The sequence below is a fragment of the Sciurus carolinensis genome, chromosome 7 (assembly GCF_902686445.1).
Source record: "Sciurus carolinensis chromosome 7, mSciCar1.2, whole genome shotgun sequence".
NCBI classification, from domain to species: domain Eukaryota; kingdom Metazoa; phylum Chordata; class Mammalia; order Rodentia; family Sciuridae; genus Sciurus; species Sciurus carolinensis.
This window is the reverse complement of record NC_062219.1, coordinates 39,450,480-39,472,183: the sequence shown is the minus strand read 5'-3', so window position 1 is coordinate 39,472,183 and position 21,704 is coordinate 39,450,480. Positions and strand designations below refer to the sequence as shown.

General features: G+C 40.4%; 1 protein-coding gene across 1 annotated transcript; it reads right to left on the bottom strand.

The window, feature by feature from the left end:
* Window positions 1–116: 116 nt before the first annotated feature.
* On the bottom strand, window positions 117–21,630 carry Hddc2 (HD domain containing 2). Its single transcript, XM_047558574.1, has 6 exons — window positions 21,504–21,630; window positions 20,238–20,359; window positions 18,573–18,675; window positions 13,978–14,046; window positions 5,543–5,681; window positions 117–477 (listed from the first exon to the last, which is right to left on the bottom strand). The coding sequence occupies exons 1-6, from the start codon at window positions 21,573–21,575 to the stop codon at window positions 380–382; spliced, it is 603 nt and encodes a 200-aa protein (XP_047414530.1). The 5' UTR covers window positions 21,576–21,630; the 3' UTR covers window positions 117–379.
* Window positions 21,631–21,704: the final 74 nt, after the last annotated feature.

Genomic DNA, 21,704 nt, shown 5'->3' with positions numbered 1-21,704 from the left:
AACACTGTTATTAAAAAGAAGTCATAATTAAATTTTCTTATCCTTCTGACCTTCAGGGGTCTAGGTTATTAAGTCAGAATAAAATGATTTAAGATCTCCAATAAATATTCCAAAGCTTAAGGTGTTTAATGTTTATTTATTTAATTAGTTCATAGAAAAGGTACTGCCTTGTCCATTTTCATCCATGGCATTGTCACGACCACTTCCTGTTCTGTGGCTTCTTTGAGTATTCAAATTATATCACATTTCTTGCTCAAGTCCGGAAAACTGAAAATAAATAGAGTCACATCGGGGGAAACCACCTGGCCATAAATGGCAAAACACAATACCGTGAAACAAAAAATAAAATATATATTATAGGAGTGCAGCAACACAGAGCTCAGGAGCGCGGCTCCACGGAGGCCGCAGCTATGTTCGCATTTCGCTCTGCCTCAAGTTCAGAAACAAGCTGGACGATCTCAGGGTGACTGAATTTTCCTGCAAAGCAAAAAGACAATCGCTGTTGAGAAGGCACCAATTCCCCAGCTTCACCCCACGGCTCAGCAGGGACTTCATTCTTTGATCTGACCCATTCTTCATAGCAGTAGGACACTCTGGGTCCTGGGAAAGAGCCAAGGGATCACTGTATTTTGTTACCCAGGTGCCACAAATAGGATGATAATCAGGCAGAGAACTATCAATGAAGCAAAGCTACAGGCTTCACCAGAAGCCCCTGAATGTCTCTATCAGAAACTCCAGGAAAACGCAGGTGTGGGAGCCCAGAGAGCTGAAATCAATCTGTTCATTCCCAAACTGCAACTAATTTAGTGGGACACAGCACCTATGTATAAAAAGATGAGTGGAATGACCAGGGGTTCTAGACTGTCCCAGGATGTGAACAAGAATGCAAACACGGCACTGGCTATCTGTGCTGTTGTCTCTGCAGCTCAGGCCTCTCCAGATTTCTGCACTGGGGAGTAACCAAGCCAAGGATCATAGATCAATGGTGGCTAACATGGGGGAATGTCCAAACCCAGCCTCTCTTCTCCCACTCTCTTTTCCTGCCTGTAGGTTACTGTTGCTTACTGTTCCTTCCACACTAAATTCTATTTAATCCCTGTTCTCAAGTCTCTTCTCTCAACATTCCCTTTCCTTTCTTGCCCTGACACCTGGCTCATCCTGAGGATGTGGTTTCCCCTGACTGGCCCTTTCTCAGGGCTCTTACCACGGGGCTGAGGACTGTCTCCATGCACCTGGTTACTGTCTCCACAGTGCACTTGGCCCCACTGTGCAAAGGTCACGCTACCTTGATACTCCACCTGGTCTCTGTCATCTAAAGCAAGCACTGTAAGCCACTCCTCTTCATGCCTAGAAATTACAACTTGAGGTCCTTTGTCACCCTCTCTCACACTACTGACTGGAACTTGTGATTTCGGTGCTCAGGTAGGCTCTCTTTCCAGTAGCCTGGCCTCTCCTTTTCATGACCTCCTCTCCTTTACAAGTCCTGTCTCTCTCCCTCAGCCACCTCTTCCCACAGGCACCTCTCGAAATCGTCACTGGCAATAATGTAGTGAGGATGAACTGTCCCTGCTCCCAAGACCAGCCTCCCCACTGTGCAGGAGATCCCACCCCGGCCATCCTCATCCCTTTCCTTAATTACTGCCATCAGCACAAAAATGTGCTCTTTCTACATCCCATCAGGCTCTGGTGATGAAGCATCTCTGCCGTTCACAACCCCATGTGCTTTCTTCCCCTTAAGTCATCAGTGCTACCTAGTCAGGGATGGATCACAGTCAGAGCTGCATGCCCTTCCTTACAGCGGCATTTAAATTCACTCCAGTTGTGCTCAAACCTGCTCTTATTTAGGCCACCAATTATCTTGGTGTTACCAAATCTGATGGCTACTTTCCTTCTTGAAACACTTTCTTCCCTTGGTTTCTGGAACCCTTGTGTCCTTGCCCCAACTTCCCTATCTATTGGCAACTTCATTCTTTCAGTTGATCATGTCAAAATCCTTGGACTCCTCTCACACCCCACAATCGCTCAACAAAGTCTGTCAACTCTGTATTCAAAATATATCCAGGGTCTGACCATTTCTTACTCTACCCCATCATTGTTCCAAACCACCATCGCTTCTCACTTGGATATGGCAATAGTCCTCAGATGGTCCTCCCTGCTTTCAGCACAAGTGGATATTTTTTTGGAACCAGGGATGGAACCTGGGGTGCTTAACCACTGAGTTACATCTCCAGTACTTTTTATTTTTTGTTTTGAGACAGGGTCTAAGTTGCTGAGGCTGGCTTAAAACTTGGCAATCCTCCTGCCTCAGTCTCCCAAGCCAAGTGGTCTTTTAAACATATAAACATCAGGCATGGTGGCACACATCTGAAATTTCAAGTACTCTGGAGGTTAAGACAGAAGGATTGAAAGTTTGTGTTTGAAAAAAAAAGAAGAAAGCTAGGTATGTAGCTCAGGGGCATAGACTATCACTGGGTTAATCCCCAGTACTGAGAAAAGACACACATGCACAGCACAAAAAATAGTCTTCGGCTCCACATCTTCCCAGGGGTCTCCATCTCACTGACAGCACAGTCGAGGTCCTCCGCTGGCCCATAAGCCTACCATGAGCCACTTCTCAAGCTCATCTCCCACCCGCCCCTCTTTTCATCCACTAGCCACAGCCTCTGTACTGCTCCTCAGTGATCAAGCATTCAGAAAGCAAAGCCAGAGAAAGAAAATGGAAAGCTGTGAAGTGAATTAAAGATAGAACTAAAAACTAAAGCCTTGAAGTCCTCTTCGATAACAGTCAAAGTCTACATATATCTTTGACTTTAAACTTTTAGGAGTTATTTGAGATAAGTGAGAAACTATCATTTGAATCAGTTATATTATTTTTATTTACTAGTTATTAGCAGAAGCATCACACCAGAAAAGTACAGTGAATTTTAATCTTAATTCAGCTATAGGCCATTCACCATCTTTCTAGATTCAAGTTTCTTTCTTAGTAAAATGTGGAGTTTAGACAGCTCTTCTACTCACACATTTTTAATTCTACTAGTATTTCACATTTCATTTTTTATTTTTCACTGTGAATGTATTATAATAGAAGATAACTATATAAAATATAAAGAATCACATAAACATAACCTATATTTTAGTTACATTATTGGTGAGATATGCTATCTTGGAACTCCAATCTTTGTTACAATGTGAATCAGAAAACCTTACCTGTAAAGAGTCAGACGGTAAATATTTTGGGCTTTGTGGACTGTATTGTCTGTTGCAAGTACTGAGTCCTGCTGTTCTAACACAAAAATCAGCACAGACAATACATGAAGAAGGTTATGGCTATGTTTTGATAAAACACTATTTACACAAATGGGTAGTGACCTAATTGGCTCTTAGAGCACACTTTGCTGATCCTTGGTTTATATTCTATTTAATTTATTAACTTAATTACTAAGTTAAATAGAATAAACTTAAACTACTAAGTTTAAATTAACTCTATTTAAGGTAACATTTTTGAGCACCTCACATATCAAAGACAGATTAGACCAAAACTGGTCTTGGTTATCAAACAACTTGCTGTCTATCAGCTGGTGATCAAGCAGGGTGTTGGGGAGTGCTACAGGGGTAGGATCTGTAATGTCCCCCAGTGGCCCATGCAAAGGATTTTTCCTCAGCTTGGTTTTAGGTGATGGAGAGCATGTCCTCAAAGGGACAAACAAAGCCCCTTCCTTTTTGTCCCCCAAGTCCCGGCCACAAGGTGAACAGCTTTGTTCCACCATGTCTTCCTGTCATGATGTGCCACCATCAGTTATGGACTTAAAACTTTTAAAACTGTGAGTCAAATATACCTTTCCTCTTTTAAGTTGATTGTCTCAGGGATTCTGCTACAGTATGAGAACTGACTAATGAAGGGAGAGATCCAGAGAGGGACCTCAGTGGGTAGACTATGAGACTGTGGCAGGCTCTAGATCAAGTGCAGACTGAGCAAAAAGGGAATGCTTAATTGTGACAGGGTGGATTAGGAAAGGAGACCAGAGAGATGGGTGGCCTGGGACTGCAGGTCTTTGTAGGTCACTGAAAAAGCGTCAGGATTTTATGGTTTACAAAGAGAAAAGTCACAAGAGATTTTAAAATAAAAAAGTTAGGCAGCTCAGTGAGAGAGTTCTTGTACAGGGGCATGAGGCCCTCGGTTCAAGCCCAGAACTGCATTAAATAAATAAATAGAGAGAGACATGATAATAACTAGCTACAAAAGAGGACACGAGACATGCAGGGTGTACTTGCAAGCCTGCTGGCAGGTTAAGCTAGGAGGCTATAGCACCAGTCCAATGAGGAATAATGAGGGCCTTGTCTAGAGCAGAGGAAGTAGAGCTGGAAAAAGAGAAAAGGAAAATTGAATCAACTTCATTCTAATGCAAATCATATTTGGAGCAGAGACTGTGAGCTAGTACTTTTCTCTATTTGGTGAGGCCATGTGGGGTCCTGAAAGGTCAGAGAAAGGTTATTCCTTGCAGGACACTCCAAAGGGAGAGAGGTTGAGCAAAGCCTGAAGAGCACCCAGGGAAGAGAGTTTTCTTCCAGGGAACAATAAGAAACACAGCCATCACTAACACAGTGTGCTCAGCTCCTGACTCTGTAAAGTATCAAAATGAAGACTGCTAACACTAACTGCCAGGCACTACTCTAAGTACATCATGTGAATTAGCCTACTACATCCTAAAACAACCCTACTTTATCCCATAAAGTATATCTTATCCCCATTTTAAAGATAAGGTAACTAAGGCCCACGGAGGTTAAAAAATTTATTGGTGGTCACACAGCTTGTAAATGGCATAATTAGGATTCAAACCCAAGCAGTTTGACTCTAGAGCTGTGCTATGAATTACTATAATGAAAAAGGTGACTGCAGCTGTGGGGGTTTTCCTGTTTTAAATCTCTATTTCTACCTCCACCTCACATGGCACATACAGATTACAAGGGCCTTCACATGCTTTATCTTCTTTGAATCTCAAAAATCAACCTTGGACTTAAGAAGGATATTATAATTGCTGTTTTATTTTCAAATGAGGACACAAGCTCTGAGAGGTCAGGAGGCTGCCCAGAGGCCACAGTAGGCGGAATGTAAATGTGATGCTCAGACTCCAAGGCAGCAATGCTCTTCAGTGCCAATGTCCTCTTACCACCAATCCCACTACGTTCGTCTCAGATGCTCCATGTGAAAGGGTCAGAAGCAGGTACCAACGGTAGTTTCCACTAACAGCCTGCTAGTCACTGCACTTAGAATAAGCCAAACTAAAAGAGATTCTTATTGAAAATAGCATTAAGGCCAGGGGCTGTTACATCTGTAACCTCAGTAGCTCAGGAGGCTAAGGCAGGAGGATCGTGAGTTCAAAGCCAGCCTCGGGAACTAAGCAAGGCCCTAAGAAACTCAGTAAAACCCTGTCTCTAAACAAAATACAAAAAAGGGCTGGGGATGTGCCTGAGTGGTTAAGTGCCCCTGAGTTAATCCAAAAAAAAAAAGAAAGAAAGAAAGAGAAAAAACAGCATTATGTACCTGCTGTGGAATCATAGAAGTCTTGCAGCCTCCCAGGCTTGTTCTCAAGGTCCTCATATTCAGATGCCTGAAGGATCATTTCACATTGGTCCAGCTGCTTCACAAATTTGGCTTCTGCACTAGACTGGGTCTCATACTCCTGAGGAAGTGGAAAATTAAAGCAGCATGATTAGGTGGGTATTTCAGGAAACTTCTGGTTATGGAACCTGCAGTGAGAGCCACAGCTCAAACAACTTTGGCTACATTTCTCCACGGTATGCAAACCCTTCAGAGATACTTCACTTAATTTCACAGCTTAGCACCAGGCTCCATGCAAGAAGGATGCACACATCATTCCACATATCCCACCAGATGCCTTAGAAATCTCACTTGTTCATCTTAGATATTTCCAAGTTTTCTTCTTCCTGTTCATTATTCTGCCTTCATTTCAAGGTCATTATTCCTCCCCTCCCCGCAATACTGTTGATTGAACCCAGGGTTTTACACATGTTAGGCAAGTGCTCTACCAATGAGCTACATCTCCAGCCCTTTTTATTTTATGACAGGGTCTCACTACATTGTCTAGACTGGTCTTGAACTGGATTCTCCTGCTCCCATAGCTGGGATTACAGGCATGCACTACCATGTCTGGCAAGATCACCTGAGCAGTTTAGATCTTTTTAATCTCTAGATGACACCTCATCTTATGTTTCTCAAACTTTTACTTCCCTCCTCATAAGGATTACGTTTTTCTCTTAAGCATGTTGTGAGCTTCACAATTTGTTTTGGTTATGGCTTACTGTTTCCACTTAGGGTAAGATTACTTAAGTCCCTCTGGTTTCTGACTCTTGAGATAGATGTATGAATTTCACATACACACTTGTGTGGGTCCTGTGTTGGTGGCGTGGGGTGAAGGTGGTGGGAGGAGAGCAGATGTCCCACCTCTCCTCTTCCCACTGGTGTCACCCTCCCCAGTGTAGACCTGAAATAAGGAGCTCCAGCAGGTCCCTAAGCAGGACAATGCCACACAGTCATGAGTCCCAGTGAATGTCACACGGGATCATTCTTCTATTAAGACTGAAGTGTTCCCCACCTGATTTTCCTGAAAAATTCTCATTTGTAATTCCACCCAAGACATGTTCAGATAATAAGCCTGTCATACTTTCTTGGCAGGGTGACATGATACAAATCACTGAAAGTCTTCTTGGTTTTTAGTAGATGCCTTATTTTTATAAAGACAGCTCTTTGAATTTGATAAAGCTGAATATTATACAGGAGAATCATTTAAATATGAAACCCAATACATTTTGCTTATCTCAAAGGCTCTTAAAAATAATTACATCTTATTTAAGTGTTCATTCACATTCATAGTTATATAGTTACATTAAATAAATTAAAGTTCATGATGAAAAAAAGGAAATGGAATACTACAAGCAAAGCAATCTAGGCTTTCTTTTCTATTGAAAATTCAAAGTGTGAAAACATCTCAAGACCATTAGGAAATACAATATTTTATGACAAATTCTGGTGAACTTACGTATTTCTTTTAAAGGTTAATTGTTGAATTTTCCCCTCACAAATCAATGGTAAAGGGCATTCTCCAATTTTATTTTCCAAAAAGGAGGCAGGGCAGAGAGAAGAACAGTACAGACAAAACTCTAGGGGTGAAGGATGCAGGGCATTTGGAGAAATGACTACAGGTGGCTCCCAATGACAGGACTGAGTATTGCAGGAAAGAAAGTCTGAAGATGGAGATTAGAGGCAGCATCTGAGAAGCCTGGTGTTGACACCACAGTTTGCCCTATAACTCCTGGGTATCACCAGAGGACTTTAGCAGGAAGGGTCCCCTTCTATCTGCATTTTAGAAAGATCACTCTGGATGTGGTCTGGGTAACAGCTAGACCAGAAGTAGAAAAATCAGGTTCTGAGACTTCATAGCACTAGCAGAGACACGATAAGTCTGTTCTAAGACTGTGGCAGTGAAGACAGGGATAGTGGGAGGATTTAAGAAATTATAAGGATGAAATAAAATAAAACAAGGAAATGGGAAGAAAAGTTAAAAATGACTTCCTAATTTTGGGCCCGAGTAACTAGGTAAATGTTAAAATAGGGAGCAAAAGAGAAGAAACAGACAAAAACTGACAGAGCAAAATAATGGCAAAATCAAAACATCATGGATATCTTTTGCAAAAATAAATAAACAGGGACATGGCATTCCAATGCACTCCAAACTCTACACAAATGAGACAAAACACCTCCAGCTGTAAGCCCTGCAGAAGCCCTTCCACCTGTCAGGAGGAAGCATGATGGAAAAACAGGATGCCTAATGGACAGAGAACGGAATCTCAAAATAGCCAACCAGAATTCTAAGACTTTCAGAAGAGCAGCCAACACAGGAGGAGACCTTATCCACTCCAGTGGATGAACCCGAGGACAGAGGAGCCTACTGCACACTCCAGTGGTGGATGAATCCAAGGACAGAGGTGCCTATTGCACACTCCAGTGGTGGATGAATCCAAGGACAGAGGTGCCTACTGCACACTCCAGTGGTGGATGAATCCAAGGACAGAGGTGCCTATTGCACACTCCAGTGGTGGATGAATCCAAGGACAGAGCAGCCTACTACACACTCCAGTCTATTCTCCTGGGTGCTCTTCCAGGATAGGTGCCCCTGTGAGGAGAAACTGCTGGGAACACAATCAAGATCAAGTGGTATAAAGATTATAGAGATGTAAAAAAGAAAAGACCTAGATTAAAATGAGGAAGGGAAACAAAATTAAGCTGAGTTCAGTGATACATGCTGGTAAGCTAGCTACTTGGGAGGCTGAGGCAGAAGGATCATAAACAAGCTCATGGACAACTTAGCAAGACCCTGTCTCAAAATAAAATGAAAAAAAGGGTTGGGAATCTCAGTGGTTTTAATCGCCAGTACCAAAACAAACAAACAAAAAAGGGTCAAGAAATTACTAACACTAAATTAACATGTTTATTCTAACTCTACATTTAAAAAAAAAAAGTCCAAGAGGAAGTTCAGTCAATTTAAAAAAGCAATCTGTTCTCACCACTAAAAAGTGGTGTTTGTGAGATACTACATCTATTAGTTCAATCTAGCCATCTCACAATGCACATATTTCAAAATATACATATTTCAAAACATCATAATGCACAAATATGTAAGATTTTGTCAATAAAAAGGAAATAAAAATTAAGAAACTAAAAAAAAAGGATTCTGAGTCAAATTTCCTTCCAAAAATTCAGGAAAACTAATTGTACATCAAAACGAGCAACAGAAAAGCACAGTGGTTAGATTGCCTACACATTTATATTAAGATAAAGAAAGTAAGGAACAAAATGACATCTCCAAAGACAATTCGCATCAGAAAGACATACTCAAATTAAGAAACAGATCAATTCTACTACAAACTATTTCAAAAAGAGCTAAAAGAAAACAAGAAAATGATACAAAACATGAAAAGAACATAAAAGAATCAGATAAAATGTAATCTTAGAAATGAAGCTAATCAATAAAAAGTACAAGGGTAATTAAACATGATAAATAATGCCTTAAGAGAAACAGAACTTGGAAAGGAAGTTAAGCTGAAAAGTAAAAAATAAATAACTACATAAGTAAAGGAAAAGGAAAAAAAAAAAAAAGCTGAGTGTGGTGGCACAAACCTCTGATCTCAGCTACTTGGAAAGTTAAGGCAGAATTCTAAGTTGGAGGTCAGCCTGGGCAACTTAGTCTCAAAATAAAATTTTAAAAAGGCGTGGGGTTTCTAGAGCACTTGCCTGCCATGTCTGAGGCTCTGCATTCATTCAACCCTGAGTACCACCACAAAAAATAAAAAACAACAAGGAAGAAGAAGGAAAAGGAGGGGGAAGAAGAAGAGAAGGAAGAGAAGGAGAAAATAAATGATTTCAGAGAAGCTGACAAATATTGAAGCTAGGCAAAGAAAAACTAACAAATGGATAGAGTAATCTCAAAAAGAAAATCAAAGCAAAAGAAAAATTACATTTCAAGAAAACTTTCTTACAATCAAAAAATGTTTAAAAGATTTCAAAGTATATGTTGAAAATGTACCCAGAATGACCAATACAAAAACATACTGTAATAAAATTACCAGACTTAAAAGAAAAAAAGTTTTTCAGATATGGAAAAAAAAATTATGATTAGACTTTTTTTTTAAACATTTCTTTTTTTAGAAGCACTTTTTAAACTTTATGTATTTATTTTTTATGTGGTGCTGAGGCTCGAACTCAGTCCCTCACACATGTTAGGCAAGCACTACCACAACCCCAGTCCCATGATTAGACTTTAATAGCAATGCTTTATGTCAGAAAAAATGTGAGAGAAACATAGTTAAGATATTCAAGAAAAGGAACTGGGAGCCAAGGATTTTATATCCAAAGAAACTGACCTTTATGTACAACATGCAAGAATTTAGAGAACATCGTTTCTTTGAGCCCTTCTTAAAGAATCTATTAGAGAACAAGTCTCAATCAGAACAGTTAAATTGACACAAGTACTGGTGGTGAACATCAATGATACAGTTACTTAGAGAACTAAGAATAAAAGGGAGAAGCTATATAGATGTTCTGAAAACACAGACATAATGCAACTATTAAAAAAGGGGTAGAGGGAAATGAGGGGGGAGGGATGGGGGTATGAAAGATGGTGGAATGAGACAGACATCATTACCCTATGTACACGTATGATTACACGAATGGTATGAATCTGCATCGTGCACAACCATAGAAATGAAAAGTTGTACCCCATTTGTGTACAATGAATCAAAACACAGTCTGCATACATAAAAAAGAAGACAAAAAGAGTGTGAAAATGGAGATAGCAGAGGCAAATTGTTTTCAGTAGTGGACATGATGATGACGGTATATAACTACTAGTCTGAGATAGCACATGTGTGAAGAACAAAGCAAATGAGTGTTGATGAGAGTCTAATTCTAGCATCCTCTGTGCACTACACAGTGTTGTGCTCATATTGGGGTCTCGAAATACCATTTTCTACTTAAAAATAAAGAATCCACAGGCATCTGAGTATAGTAGGCACTTGGCGTGGGCGAATGGCTGCCTTCATGTTTAGGGGCTCAGAAGGTATTTCTTTAAAGTAAAATACAGGAGGTAAGGTAGTCACCTTTCTATAATACTTTCAGAAAAGAAAAAAAGAACATCTTCTTGGTTTACTGAAATCTGATTTTACACTTCTATGACGAAAGATAAATTATAATCAAGGCTATTTAATTGCTTTAAATAGACATGATCCTTTAGGCTGATAGGTATTTAGAGGGGTGAATAGCTTTGGTGAGCAACACATCAAATATCAATCACCTGGTATTTACTATGTACCTAGTATTGTTCTAACCCATGGTACAGACTGACCATATTTTCTTAGACCAAAATCAGAATATAAGTACTAGAGACAGATAAAAATAGAATATGTGGCCTAGAGACTGAGAAAAATAGAGCTTACTATGCGCCAGGCAGTATTCAAATTGCTTTACACATACTAACTACTTTAATTCCCCCAAATGTATAACACAGGTATATCATCATTGCCATTTTATAGATGGAGAAATTAAATAAGTTGCTCAAGGCCACAAAGCTAATATACAAGGAAGCCAGTATATGAACCTTGGAAGTCTCATATTGAAGCCCATAAACTAAAATTGGATATGAATTATAAAATGCAGAAATTATTATGGGTCCCTGTACTGTACTGAAAAATTCATATCCACCTGAACCTTTTATGTGACCTAATTTGGAAATAGGGTCTCTGCAGAAGTAATCAAGCTATAAGGTGTTCATACTGGATTAGGGTCTTAATGCAATAGAGATAGCTCTGGACACAGACATTAACACAGAATACCATGTGACTAAGGGGCAGAGGTTGAAACAATGCTTCTACAAGCCAAGGACTGCCAAGGACTGTTAGCACCAGAAGCTGGAAAGAGGGGAGGAAGGACCCTGCTCTATGAGTCTGCAGAAAAGTTCTTCAACAAGCTTCATTAATCAACCAAGAATGGCACAAGACAGCAAGTGTTACTTATTTGGGGGTTATCAAGGATTTTAAGTCTATGGTTTATATTTAATCATCTCTAGAGATTTCTAAGTAACTATTGCAGTATTCTATTTGGAATCCTATTTAAATTCAAGTAAATTCTGCAGTAAAATTTTTAGTTAGTTGCTCATGGCTAAGAAAATAATTTTACAGACATTACTTCTATATTTACAATAATCAGGAGTCACAAAGGGACAAATTCTTGTAAAAGGTTTTCAAATTCTGAGCATTTCTTCCTTCAAAGACAATACACAGGGGCGGCTGGGGTTGTGGCTCAGTGGTAGAGTGCTTGCCTAGCACGCGTGAAGCACTGGGTTCGATCCTCAGCACCACAAATAAATAAATAAACAAGATAAAAGTCCATCCACAACTAAAAAAAGACAATACATGGGATTTATTTCATAAACTCAGGTGCCAATTTTTTTTCTCTTTATGTATGAGATGCAATCTACTCCACTCCTTTATCTTCCATCTTACAAAGAGTGTTCCAAAAGCTACTTGGAAGTACATACCTGAAAACAAGAGACACTTTTTTCTAAAGAAATCCAATTATATTGCAACAGATACCACCTACACCAGGCTCCAGGCTAGATACCATGCATACTTTACCAGATTTAATTCTCATTACTATTCAACAAGGTCAATATTAAAGGCCCATAATCTCTCATCTTAAACCCTGGCACTAGAATGGTTTCACATTTCACATTTTCTTATTTTAGGAAAATAATATGGCACATATAATGTATATTACTGAATACATTTAGTGGGGTCTGGGGTAGTACTTGACTACAAACAGATGAATATTTCTCCATCTAAGTATAATTGTCACAAGGAAGAGGATGAATTAGAATTCCAAATAGCCTAATGTGGTTCAGGGATGATTTTGCTGGAAAATGAGTTCAGGCTAGGTCAAGTTTTTTAAAAAAACTGGTTCTTTAAGCTTTTTAAATTTCATAATTGTGGATATGAGCATGTGGGTAGGCCTGTTTGACTCTCACTTTCTAGAAAAAAAAAAAACTGATAAACAAGAGTTGAGTAAGTATCTGGAAGGCATTGATCTCTGCACCCTACTCCACTGCCTTAAAAGGACTATTTCATTCCAGAACAAAGCAAACCACAGAAATAACCATGCACTACAGAATCTGATGTATAACATGACATTTCTAGGAGGAAAAGTCTGTTCAGAGTTTCAACCCCAGCCATGTCCCACCTCACTCACCAGGGAAGAGCCAACCCAGCATGTGAGGCAGTAGGAAAGGGACCTCTGCCAGCTTTGGTGTTCAAGAGAAAGGCAAGACAGGGTGGGGGCCTGGGTATGTGGAAGGAGAATGTGGAGACCAAGCTCTGAAGGTGAGCACTTGGAAGGAAATTGAGAAGTGAGTGGAAGGCAGGGCTACCTGCACACAGGAACAAAAATGGTTCCAGGTGGGCGGGTGGCACACTCCTATGATCCCAGTGGCTCCAGAGGTTGAGGGAGGAGAATTTTTGCAAATTCCAGGCCAGCCTCAGCAATTTAGCAAGGTCCTAAGCAACTTCGTGAGATCCTGTCTCAAAAACATAAAAAGGGCTGAGGAAGTGGCTCAGTGGTTATGCACCCTGTGTTCAATTCCTGGTATCAAAAAAAAAAAAAAGAAAAAGAAAAGAAAAAAGAGTGGATTTAAGGGCTCCAGCAAGGCTGAGTCAGTGCAGGCTAGATGAGGTGAGAAACAGTACTATAAAGGGGATTGTGTTCCCTTACAAAGGAAAAGCAACACAAGGAAAGAAAGTAGTGAGATAAAACAACTTACCTTCCCCTTTCTACCCTCCCTGTCCTTTCCTTCCAGCCTCCTTGCCCCCCCCCCCCACCCCTATGTCTATCAGCAGCACTGGGAAAGGAGCAAGCAGTGGGAGAGAACCCCTGTACTGAATGAGTCTCTGTTCGGTGCCAGGTAGCACAGTGGCCTTTTACCCTGACTTCAACTCAGCCCTAATGACCCTTCAAGGCTTTAGAGACTGCCAGACTCAGTGAAAGGAACGTGCCCAAGGACAAAGAACTAAGTGGTAAGGTGGATTCAATCCCATTCCTGAACTACCCTCAAAGGTCATCCTCTTTTCAGAGACCAGAAATGAACAGGTGGGTGTAAGCAAATCAGCAGGAAACCCAGGGGCTATGAGTCAAGATCCATCCTAAGCACTGTGGTGGCAAGAGAAATGGGAACCATGGAAGGAAGAAAAATTTCTCAATCAGCCACAAGAAATACCTGCAGGAACTGAGGTGAGAAACAGACACAGCAATAAGTTTGAGACAGCTTGTTAAGGCAATCTAAGCCAACTAAAACATCGATGAGCCATATAAATTCAGTTGCAATTAAGAAAAAGTTACCCATCATATATACTTACTTCCCAAAGTTCATAGAGCTCCTTTCTGAGATCCTCTGGTAGGAGTTGGGTTATCTGTTTCATAGCTTCCTGAAATATCAAACTGTTATTTTCATATGTTCATATTTATCTATCTTAACAACTAGTTATGTTATTGCTTAACAACTACGCATGAGTTATAGGCTCAGATTATTACAAAGGGGCAGTAGAATAAATTGGTATCAACTTTTTGTGTAGTATTTTATTTATTTTTTATTACTAATATGACTTTATTGGAAATTTAAAGTACTACACTGGGCAATTGTCGAAAGGAAGTTACAGGATAGATCTTCATAGGTTCACTGACTCACAGGCTGCAAATGAAACACTTCTGTCCTCTCTTCACAAACATGCAGTGGTCAGGACCCCAGTATCACATTCAGGGGTAAACTTACTCTCAAATGGCTTTAAATTCCTTCATTATCTCAATATATACCTTGTATTCTCACTTCAGTTCTTCTCAGCAGGAGGCTAGTTTCCTTGAAAATAATATGGTTCTAAGAACCATTTTTGGCAACATAAAGGTCTTACATAAAGTAAAATAGTGAATTAGAGAAAAGAAATTAAAATTAAAATGCATACTTATGTGTGTATTTATTACTTACTGGGAGGAAAAAGCAAATCACATTTACCAGTGTCAACAATCAGCTCTTACAAGTAACACCAGCATGCTGGCATGTCAATCACAGAGCTGTAGCCTCTTGCCACCCTCAGTGGCATAAAATTTAGTGTATTTTTTAGGAAGTGGGGGGTACCAGGGATTGAGCACAGGGGAACTCAAACACTGAACCACATCGCTAGCACCATTTTGTATTTTTTTTTTTTTTTTTTTAGAGACAGGGTCTGAGTTGCTTAGCACCTCGCGCTGCTAAGGCCAGCTTTGAACCGGAGATCCTCCTGCCTTAGCCTCCCAAGCTGTTGGGATTACAGGTGTGCGCCACCATGCCTGGCAATTTAGCGTACTTTATACTTACGTTTACCTGGCTTCTTTCTTATAATCTCAGCAAAACACTTGAAAAAATACGTTACATTTTCTCAAAATAAGATGTCTTTATAAACAGATTGCTTTTCTCCATACTTTTCAGAACACAAGTTTGCCCATACCTTTTGTTTAAGAATGTGCTAAATGACACGTGTGTACAGGGATATCAAAATCTAAACTTTTAGAATGCAAGCATTATATCCTGCTTTAACAAGGGATTACTGTAGTCCCTTTAAGGTGATACACACAGAAGTGAACATGATTTATGTTCTACCTGACCAAGGTGGAAGAGAATGGAACCATCACCTTCCTCACACTAGATACTATATTCCTATAAATGCAACCCAAGACCGAATCGGCTTTTCAGTGATCACATCCCAATACTGAATGATTAACAAGCTTTCTGTTAACTAAAATCATCACGTTCTTTGAAAAACAAATAACAAACATGTTTGATGTTCTCTTCCTGAAACTGAGATTTTCTGAATCTAAGCTCATTGATATCACTTATTATTAAACAATTAGAACTGTAAAATAGTCCTTGTTTATGGCAGATGCAAAAGAATCATGACTGCTTTCTAAAATAAATCCTTGCAAATCAACTTCACTCAAATCTAATATTCATGGGTGAATACGACCATCTATCTTCTGCTTCCTGGTCTGGGGCCTTGTACCCTCTATACTCTCACTTTGTTGTTCAGACATCAGTTTAGTGACAATTTCTCTAGATTTCTCTGTTAGCAGTACACGTCAAGAATTCACCTAAGGTTCTGAGCTGAGTGGAGCTTTCAGCAAATGTCTTGTGTCAGGTTTGTAACAAGCATCCGGAAAGCATCTTGTCATTCACATGATTCAGGTTGATCAGTGTGGTAGCTAGGTGCAGACTGCATGTGAAACCTGGCTTCTTGTTTACTATCTGTAGAACTCTGAGTAAATCCCTAACCTCTTTGTCCTTCAGGTTTTTTATGTGTAATAATGTAATGGTCCCTTCCTAAGAGGTGTGTTATGAAAACCGAATATTAATATACACAAAGTGTTCAGAACCTGATATATACAAGCCCTCTGTCAATGTTCACCATATTTTTCATTTCCTCCATCCTGCCATATTCACTCCTATAATAAAGTTCCATTCATCTCTTTTTCAAGTTTCTAGCCACTTTAACCCTTGCAGATATATATGTACCACGACTCTGCCTTCCATTTCAATAAGCTTTGCACTTTGCAAAGGAATATAACCTGCCATTGCTACATTCCATCTTCAAGGTCATCTCCCTAATCTTGATGACCCTGTCAGGCAACACTGACTAGTTCAGGTTATAATGTAAAGTTTATGTTATTATGCTTAGGAATGGGGCCAGACTATAAGTATTGCTTTTGGCTCTATTCCTGGATTTTCTCTTCAATGCCCTCATCTTTGCCTTTCATCTTAACACCTACTGTCCTCTAAAACAATCAGTCTTCCAGTTTATCAAGTATTTTTCCTGCCTCCCACTTCAAATTTGAAGCCTTGCCAATCTGGTGAGTTAGCCTCTGGGCAAATGAGGCTTCCTGGTTCTCTTTATGTGTGTTCTACCTCAAGCCAAGAAATCCTCCCTTAATTATCTTAATGCATGGCTTCGACATCTGAATCTTATTCATAAATCTGCATAAAGAATTGTTTGCCTCTCTAATATTCCTCTCTGTTTCCAAATCTTGACCAATATCAGGAAGAGAGTATGGAATGAGTGCTCTCCAAGCCCTTGGTTTCTTGCCCAAGAACTTGCTGTTCTTAAGCTGTGTCCCTGTCCCTTCCACCTGGGACATTACTCCCCCATGAATCAGCAAGAGTAGGTAATGGTCAAGAGGTTTTATGAGGCCAGGAGACAGTATCCAGGAAGACAGCAGCACCCCTATTGTTCAGGTCCTCCATGGGGCAACACCAGCCAGGACTTGGCTCCTATTCAGACAGTAGTAGATGGAGATCCTTCACACTGACTGGGGTTCTTCTCTAGAAGGTTCTGACTTGTTCCTCTGTGGAAAAATTCCTTGTTCAAAGGGATAATTTGTCTTTTCTTCTTCCTCTCTGTCATATTTCTCCATGCCTTCTCCTCATTTCAAGGTCTTTGAGAACCTTCAGTATGATTTCTCTCCACAATATCCAGATTTACCCAGGAATAAAACTATCATCTTGAAACAAGCTGCATATTTGAGATTTCCCCCCCCTCTTTCTCTTCTATCGTACTTCACTACTCACCACCCTATTTCAGGTGCCAATTCCTCTCTACAACTCAGAATCTTGAACAAAGATTTATTTCTTTTTGTATCAATTCTGCCAACACAACTAGAATTCTCAATTCATGACTCCTATAAACATTTTCTTAGATTCCTCCCCTTCTGTCATGATGATTGGGCTATATTTTGGACCTGTGTTTTGGCAGGAAGAAGAAGGTTTTCTTATACTATTCCCCTTGTTTCCAAAATTTAGGGTGGGTTGGAACTCTGAAATCAGGACTCTAATTCTTTGTGGATTTTCTTGCCTCTAGAAGGGCAGAAACTCTAATGGCTACTGAACTCTAGTCTCCCACACCTCTGAAAAAAGCTATTTATGCCCACTGAAGAACTAAGCATGTAGCTCAGTGGTAAAGGGGCCCTATGTTCAATCTCCAGTACCACAAAGAAAAAAAAAAAAAAAAAAAAAAGATCCACCAGTCCTCTTAAACCATCTTGGATCTCAATAAAAGCTCCCTTGCTCAGCAATTTAGTACAATTTTAAGGTCTACCAGAAAAATAGCTTGCAACAATCTGTGACTTGGAAACTAACCAATTAGTATTTTAAAAAGTCTTCCTGAATTTTCTAGACCTGCTTCAAAAATATCTTCCTCTTTCGCCCTGGGATCTGAATTTAGAGTTCACATCAAAATTGATTTAATATTTTATTGATGTTACTCTTTTTTTTATAATACAAGCTTTTCTTTACTTTTTTTTACTTCCAACCACTAAGTTAGAGGACAAAATTAAAATCTACTAAACAATAATTATAATAATTATTATACTTGTGACAGAATTTCTCTCCAAAGAACTTAACTAGCATAAAGAATTGCCACAAATTCATTTAAATTCCAGCTATTTCTATTGTCCTAATGAAAGCCATATTATCTATGTCTACGTTTCAATGAGAACTAAACCCAACAGGACTGCCTGTCCTTGTGTTAAACAAGGTGGAGAACAGGTATAAATTCCTATTCTTATGTTTAACAAGGATAAAAATATGCAAAAACTGGTTTACTGCTTACTCCAGGAAATCCCTACTTCTGGAAGATAAGACTGTAAACCACCTAAGAGAGTAAGCTCTAACAGTTTAGTCCTCAAGACTCTCTTTAAGGCCCTGCCTCCCACAGATTCAAAGCAATTAAAGTCCTGAACTCTATGCAATCCCAGCTAATGGCCTATCATCTTGTAAGCCCAGGCCCTAAAACTACCCCTAACCTCTCCTTCCTGAGACACCAATGAGACTAAGTGGTCTTCTTTCTTACTGCAATAGCTGTACTGAACTTAGCTATGCTTCAGCAACAGGTTTTCCCAGTGGTCTTTTGCAGGATCAATAATCAATACTGACCTCTTCTCGCCTATGTTTCTCTTCTTTGGGGATGTTATCTGCTGGTGCTATGTCCCCAACGATGCATTCTGCCATATCATGAACCAGGGCTAGACGTATACATCTGACCAGGCAAGAAATGTTGAAGAATTACACAGAATTATATTCACTATAAGTTGTCTTTTCTATGCTATTTTGAAGTTACATAATATATTTTTCCTCTACTCTCACAGATTTTAATGCAGTATTTTCTAAAGTAATTATATTCCACCAGCCTACAAAACTGCTAGTTAATATTCAACATAATAAAAAAGAGTATGGGAAACTCTGTAAGATTTTTTTTTTTGATGACTGGTTTCTCAAATCTCTCTTTAACAGGTTTGTAATTTCAGATTACAAAGTCATGAGATAATCTGGTTAACATTTACTTACTGATACAAAATTTGGAAACAATCATTTTCCCCAAGATGAAGCCATTCACTGGGGCATGGGCAGAACTGAACAGATCTGGGTTTGAATTCAGTAAACAACCCATGTAAGATTTTGACAAATTATTTATTTAAATACCTAATTCTGCACCTTTCACTTGTTATCTGTAAAACAGGGATAATAGTACTTCATAATGTTGGTGTGAAAATTAAATTTGATAAAATATTTTCCTAGAATATGTTGATCATTCAGCAAATGGCTGTGATTACTATCGATTAATGATTATGATAATCATCATCAAAATAACAAATGCAAGCAATGACATAAATACCCAGAGGGATCTGTTTAGCACTCCCACTCTTATGCAGCTAGTACCTGACCTACTGGCCTCCTCTTAGGTTTCCTCACCTCATCTCCTCATCCAGTTTGAAGACTATTTTCCTAAATTCATCTATTTGACTTCACTTGCATCTTGTACTATTTGACAAAAATCTCCTCAGTTCCTATCTACTTAGTAACAGGACTCCCCAGACTTCCTAATGAACACTTCACTGAAATAAATTAATATCCTTCTCATTTCCAAGATATTCCTTTACCTTCCCTGCCTCCAGACTTTGGTTTCTATACCCATCTCTCTGTGTGTTGTACCTTCTCCTACTTCTCTACCTTTGTCAACCCTTTAGAACCCAATTCCTACTGCCTCTTCCATTAAAGTCAACCAAGAATAAGGAAGCTCTCCTACTGTTAGAATGCTTGCCTAAGTTTCCATAATAGCTCCCCCTCCCACACTTTTTATAGAAGCCACTTTGGGCTTCTGTAATTCACTTGAGATTTATTTACCATTATATGCTTATTAACTTTTGTCCTATGCTCCAAAAGCATTTTGAACATCCAACTCCAAAGTCACTTCAAAATGGGTGCTATTATTCATAAAAGGGGCAAATAGTGTACTAAGAAGCTAAAAGAGTTTTAAATATAACATACTCACCTTCAGGCACCAATAGCATGCTTCTCTTTCCTCTGAGACCAAGACAGGCTCTATTACTTGCCCATAAAAAGCCCAGACTTAGTTTACAACTAAAGCAATCAACACCAAAAGTTCTCCTTCCCACATCCTTAATCTGAATTCTTGGCCTCAAATAATTTTTCTTGACTTATAAACCAACCTACAAGAATGTGACAGAGGCCTCAGTCATGAACTAGTGCATGCCCACACACAAGAGACCCTCACAAGCATCTAGGTTCAGATCAGCTTACCGGTCTTTGTTAAGATGGTCATCTTTGGTCACCATCGCCATAATTGCCATCCGATACATGTGATCTGATACACTCTCTGGATTTTTGACATTTCTATATACCCAGCCAGTCCGTGGGACTCTCTGATAAGTATGAAAAAGAAAAAGTTAAAAACAAACAAGTCATCTTACTATCTGCTTTGCTCAAAAGATGTCCAGAGAAGAACACACAGAGGCCATTATTTCAAAACCTATTAGAAAATGTTTCTAAGCCAACCAAAACGATCCACATCTGGAATCCAACTAGAAAGCTCAAAGCATGAAGGGGTGGATGGGGGATAGTGAAATGTAATTTATAACATACCAACGTCCAAAAGTCAAGTTACTCTGTTAATAAGGCATAATTATGAAAAGTATACAAATCTTTTAGTCATAAAAAAAAAAAAACCTGCATTTTTCTTTAACTACAAGAGTTGTCACTTTTTGCCTTCAAATGAACCCATCTTACACAAATGGAAATCACTGGAACGGAGGCTCTGATTTTTAACACGTGACCAACTGAGGCAAAAGGGGGAAAAACATTTCTAGTTGCTTGATCATACATAGTCATAGTCACAACTCTTCCTTTATATTCGGGTCATGATGTGATGATCTTGTGAGACTGCCTTTCCTCCTCAGAACTGGACATTTCTAAATCATGTTATAAACAGTAGTCGGTGGAATGAACATGATCTGCTTTGAACTTGGGGAAATTCTTTTGCAAAATGACTAACTGTAATAGGAGGGAGCAAGGGCAGGACGCACATGATGAAATTCCAGTGTGTATTATATAAAGTCCTCTGGGGGAGGGTGTTTTGTTATTGAAGTTATTGTGTGAGAGTTCAAGCGCTCCACTTGACATCTGCAGGGCCGCTGGATTCCGTTCCTGCCCCGCGGCTACTCAGAAGCATCCCGCACACGTGGGCCCTTGTACTCGGTGCAGACCGGGCCGGTGAGGGCCGCGCAGCCTCGGGAACAGCTGCCCGGTGCCCTAGCTACCGGGACTCCGAAGTCCGGACTCCGCGGGGCCTAACCAGGCCCGGCAGCCGGCCACGCCGCCTCTCTTCCACCGCCTACCGTCCGGGGCGGGCGGCGCCTCGGGAGGGTGTTTCCCCGCCCGAATCCCGCGCGGCAGAGAGGACCGAGGACCGGGCAGGCCGCGGGCCCGGCTAGGAGCCCCGCGGCCCCACCGGCCCTCCTGCGCGGCTGCCGCCTTCCGGCCCAGGTCATCCGATCCTCGCTCGCTCACCTTGAGCTGCCCCACCAGCCGCAAGAACTGCAGCAAGGGCCGGGCCCCGCGGCCCGAGGAGGCAGAAGCCATGCGGCGCCGATCCCCGCGGGTGGAGCCAGCCGCGGCCACCCGAGGCTCCGCCCCCTGCGCTCCGCCCGCCCCGCCCCCTGCCCCGCCCCTCTCTCCTCGCTTCCCTCTCCTCCTCCTTCCTCCACCCTC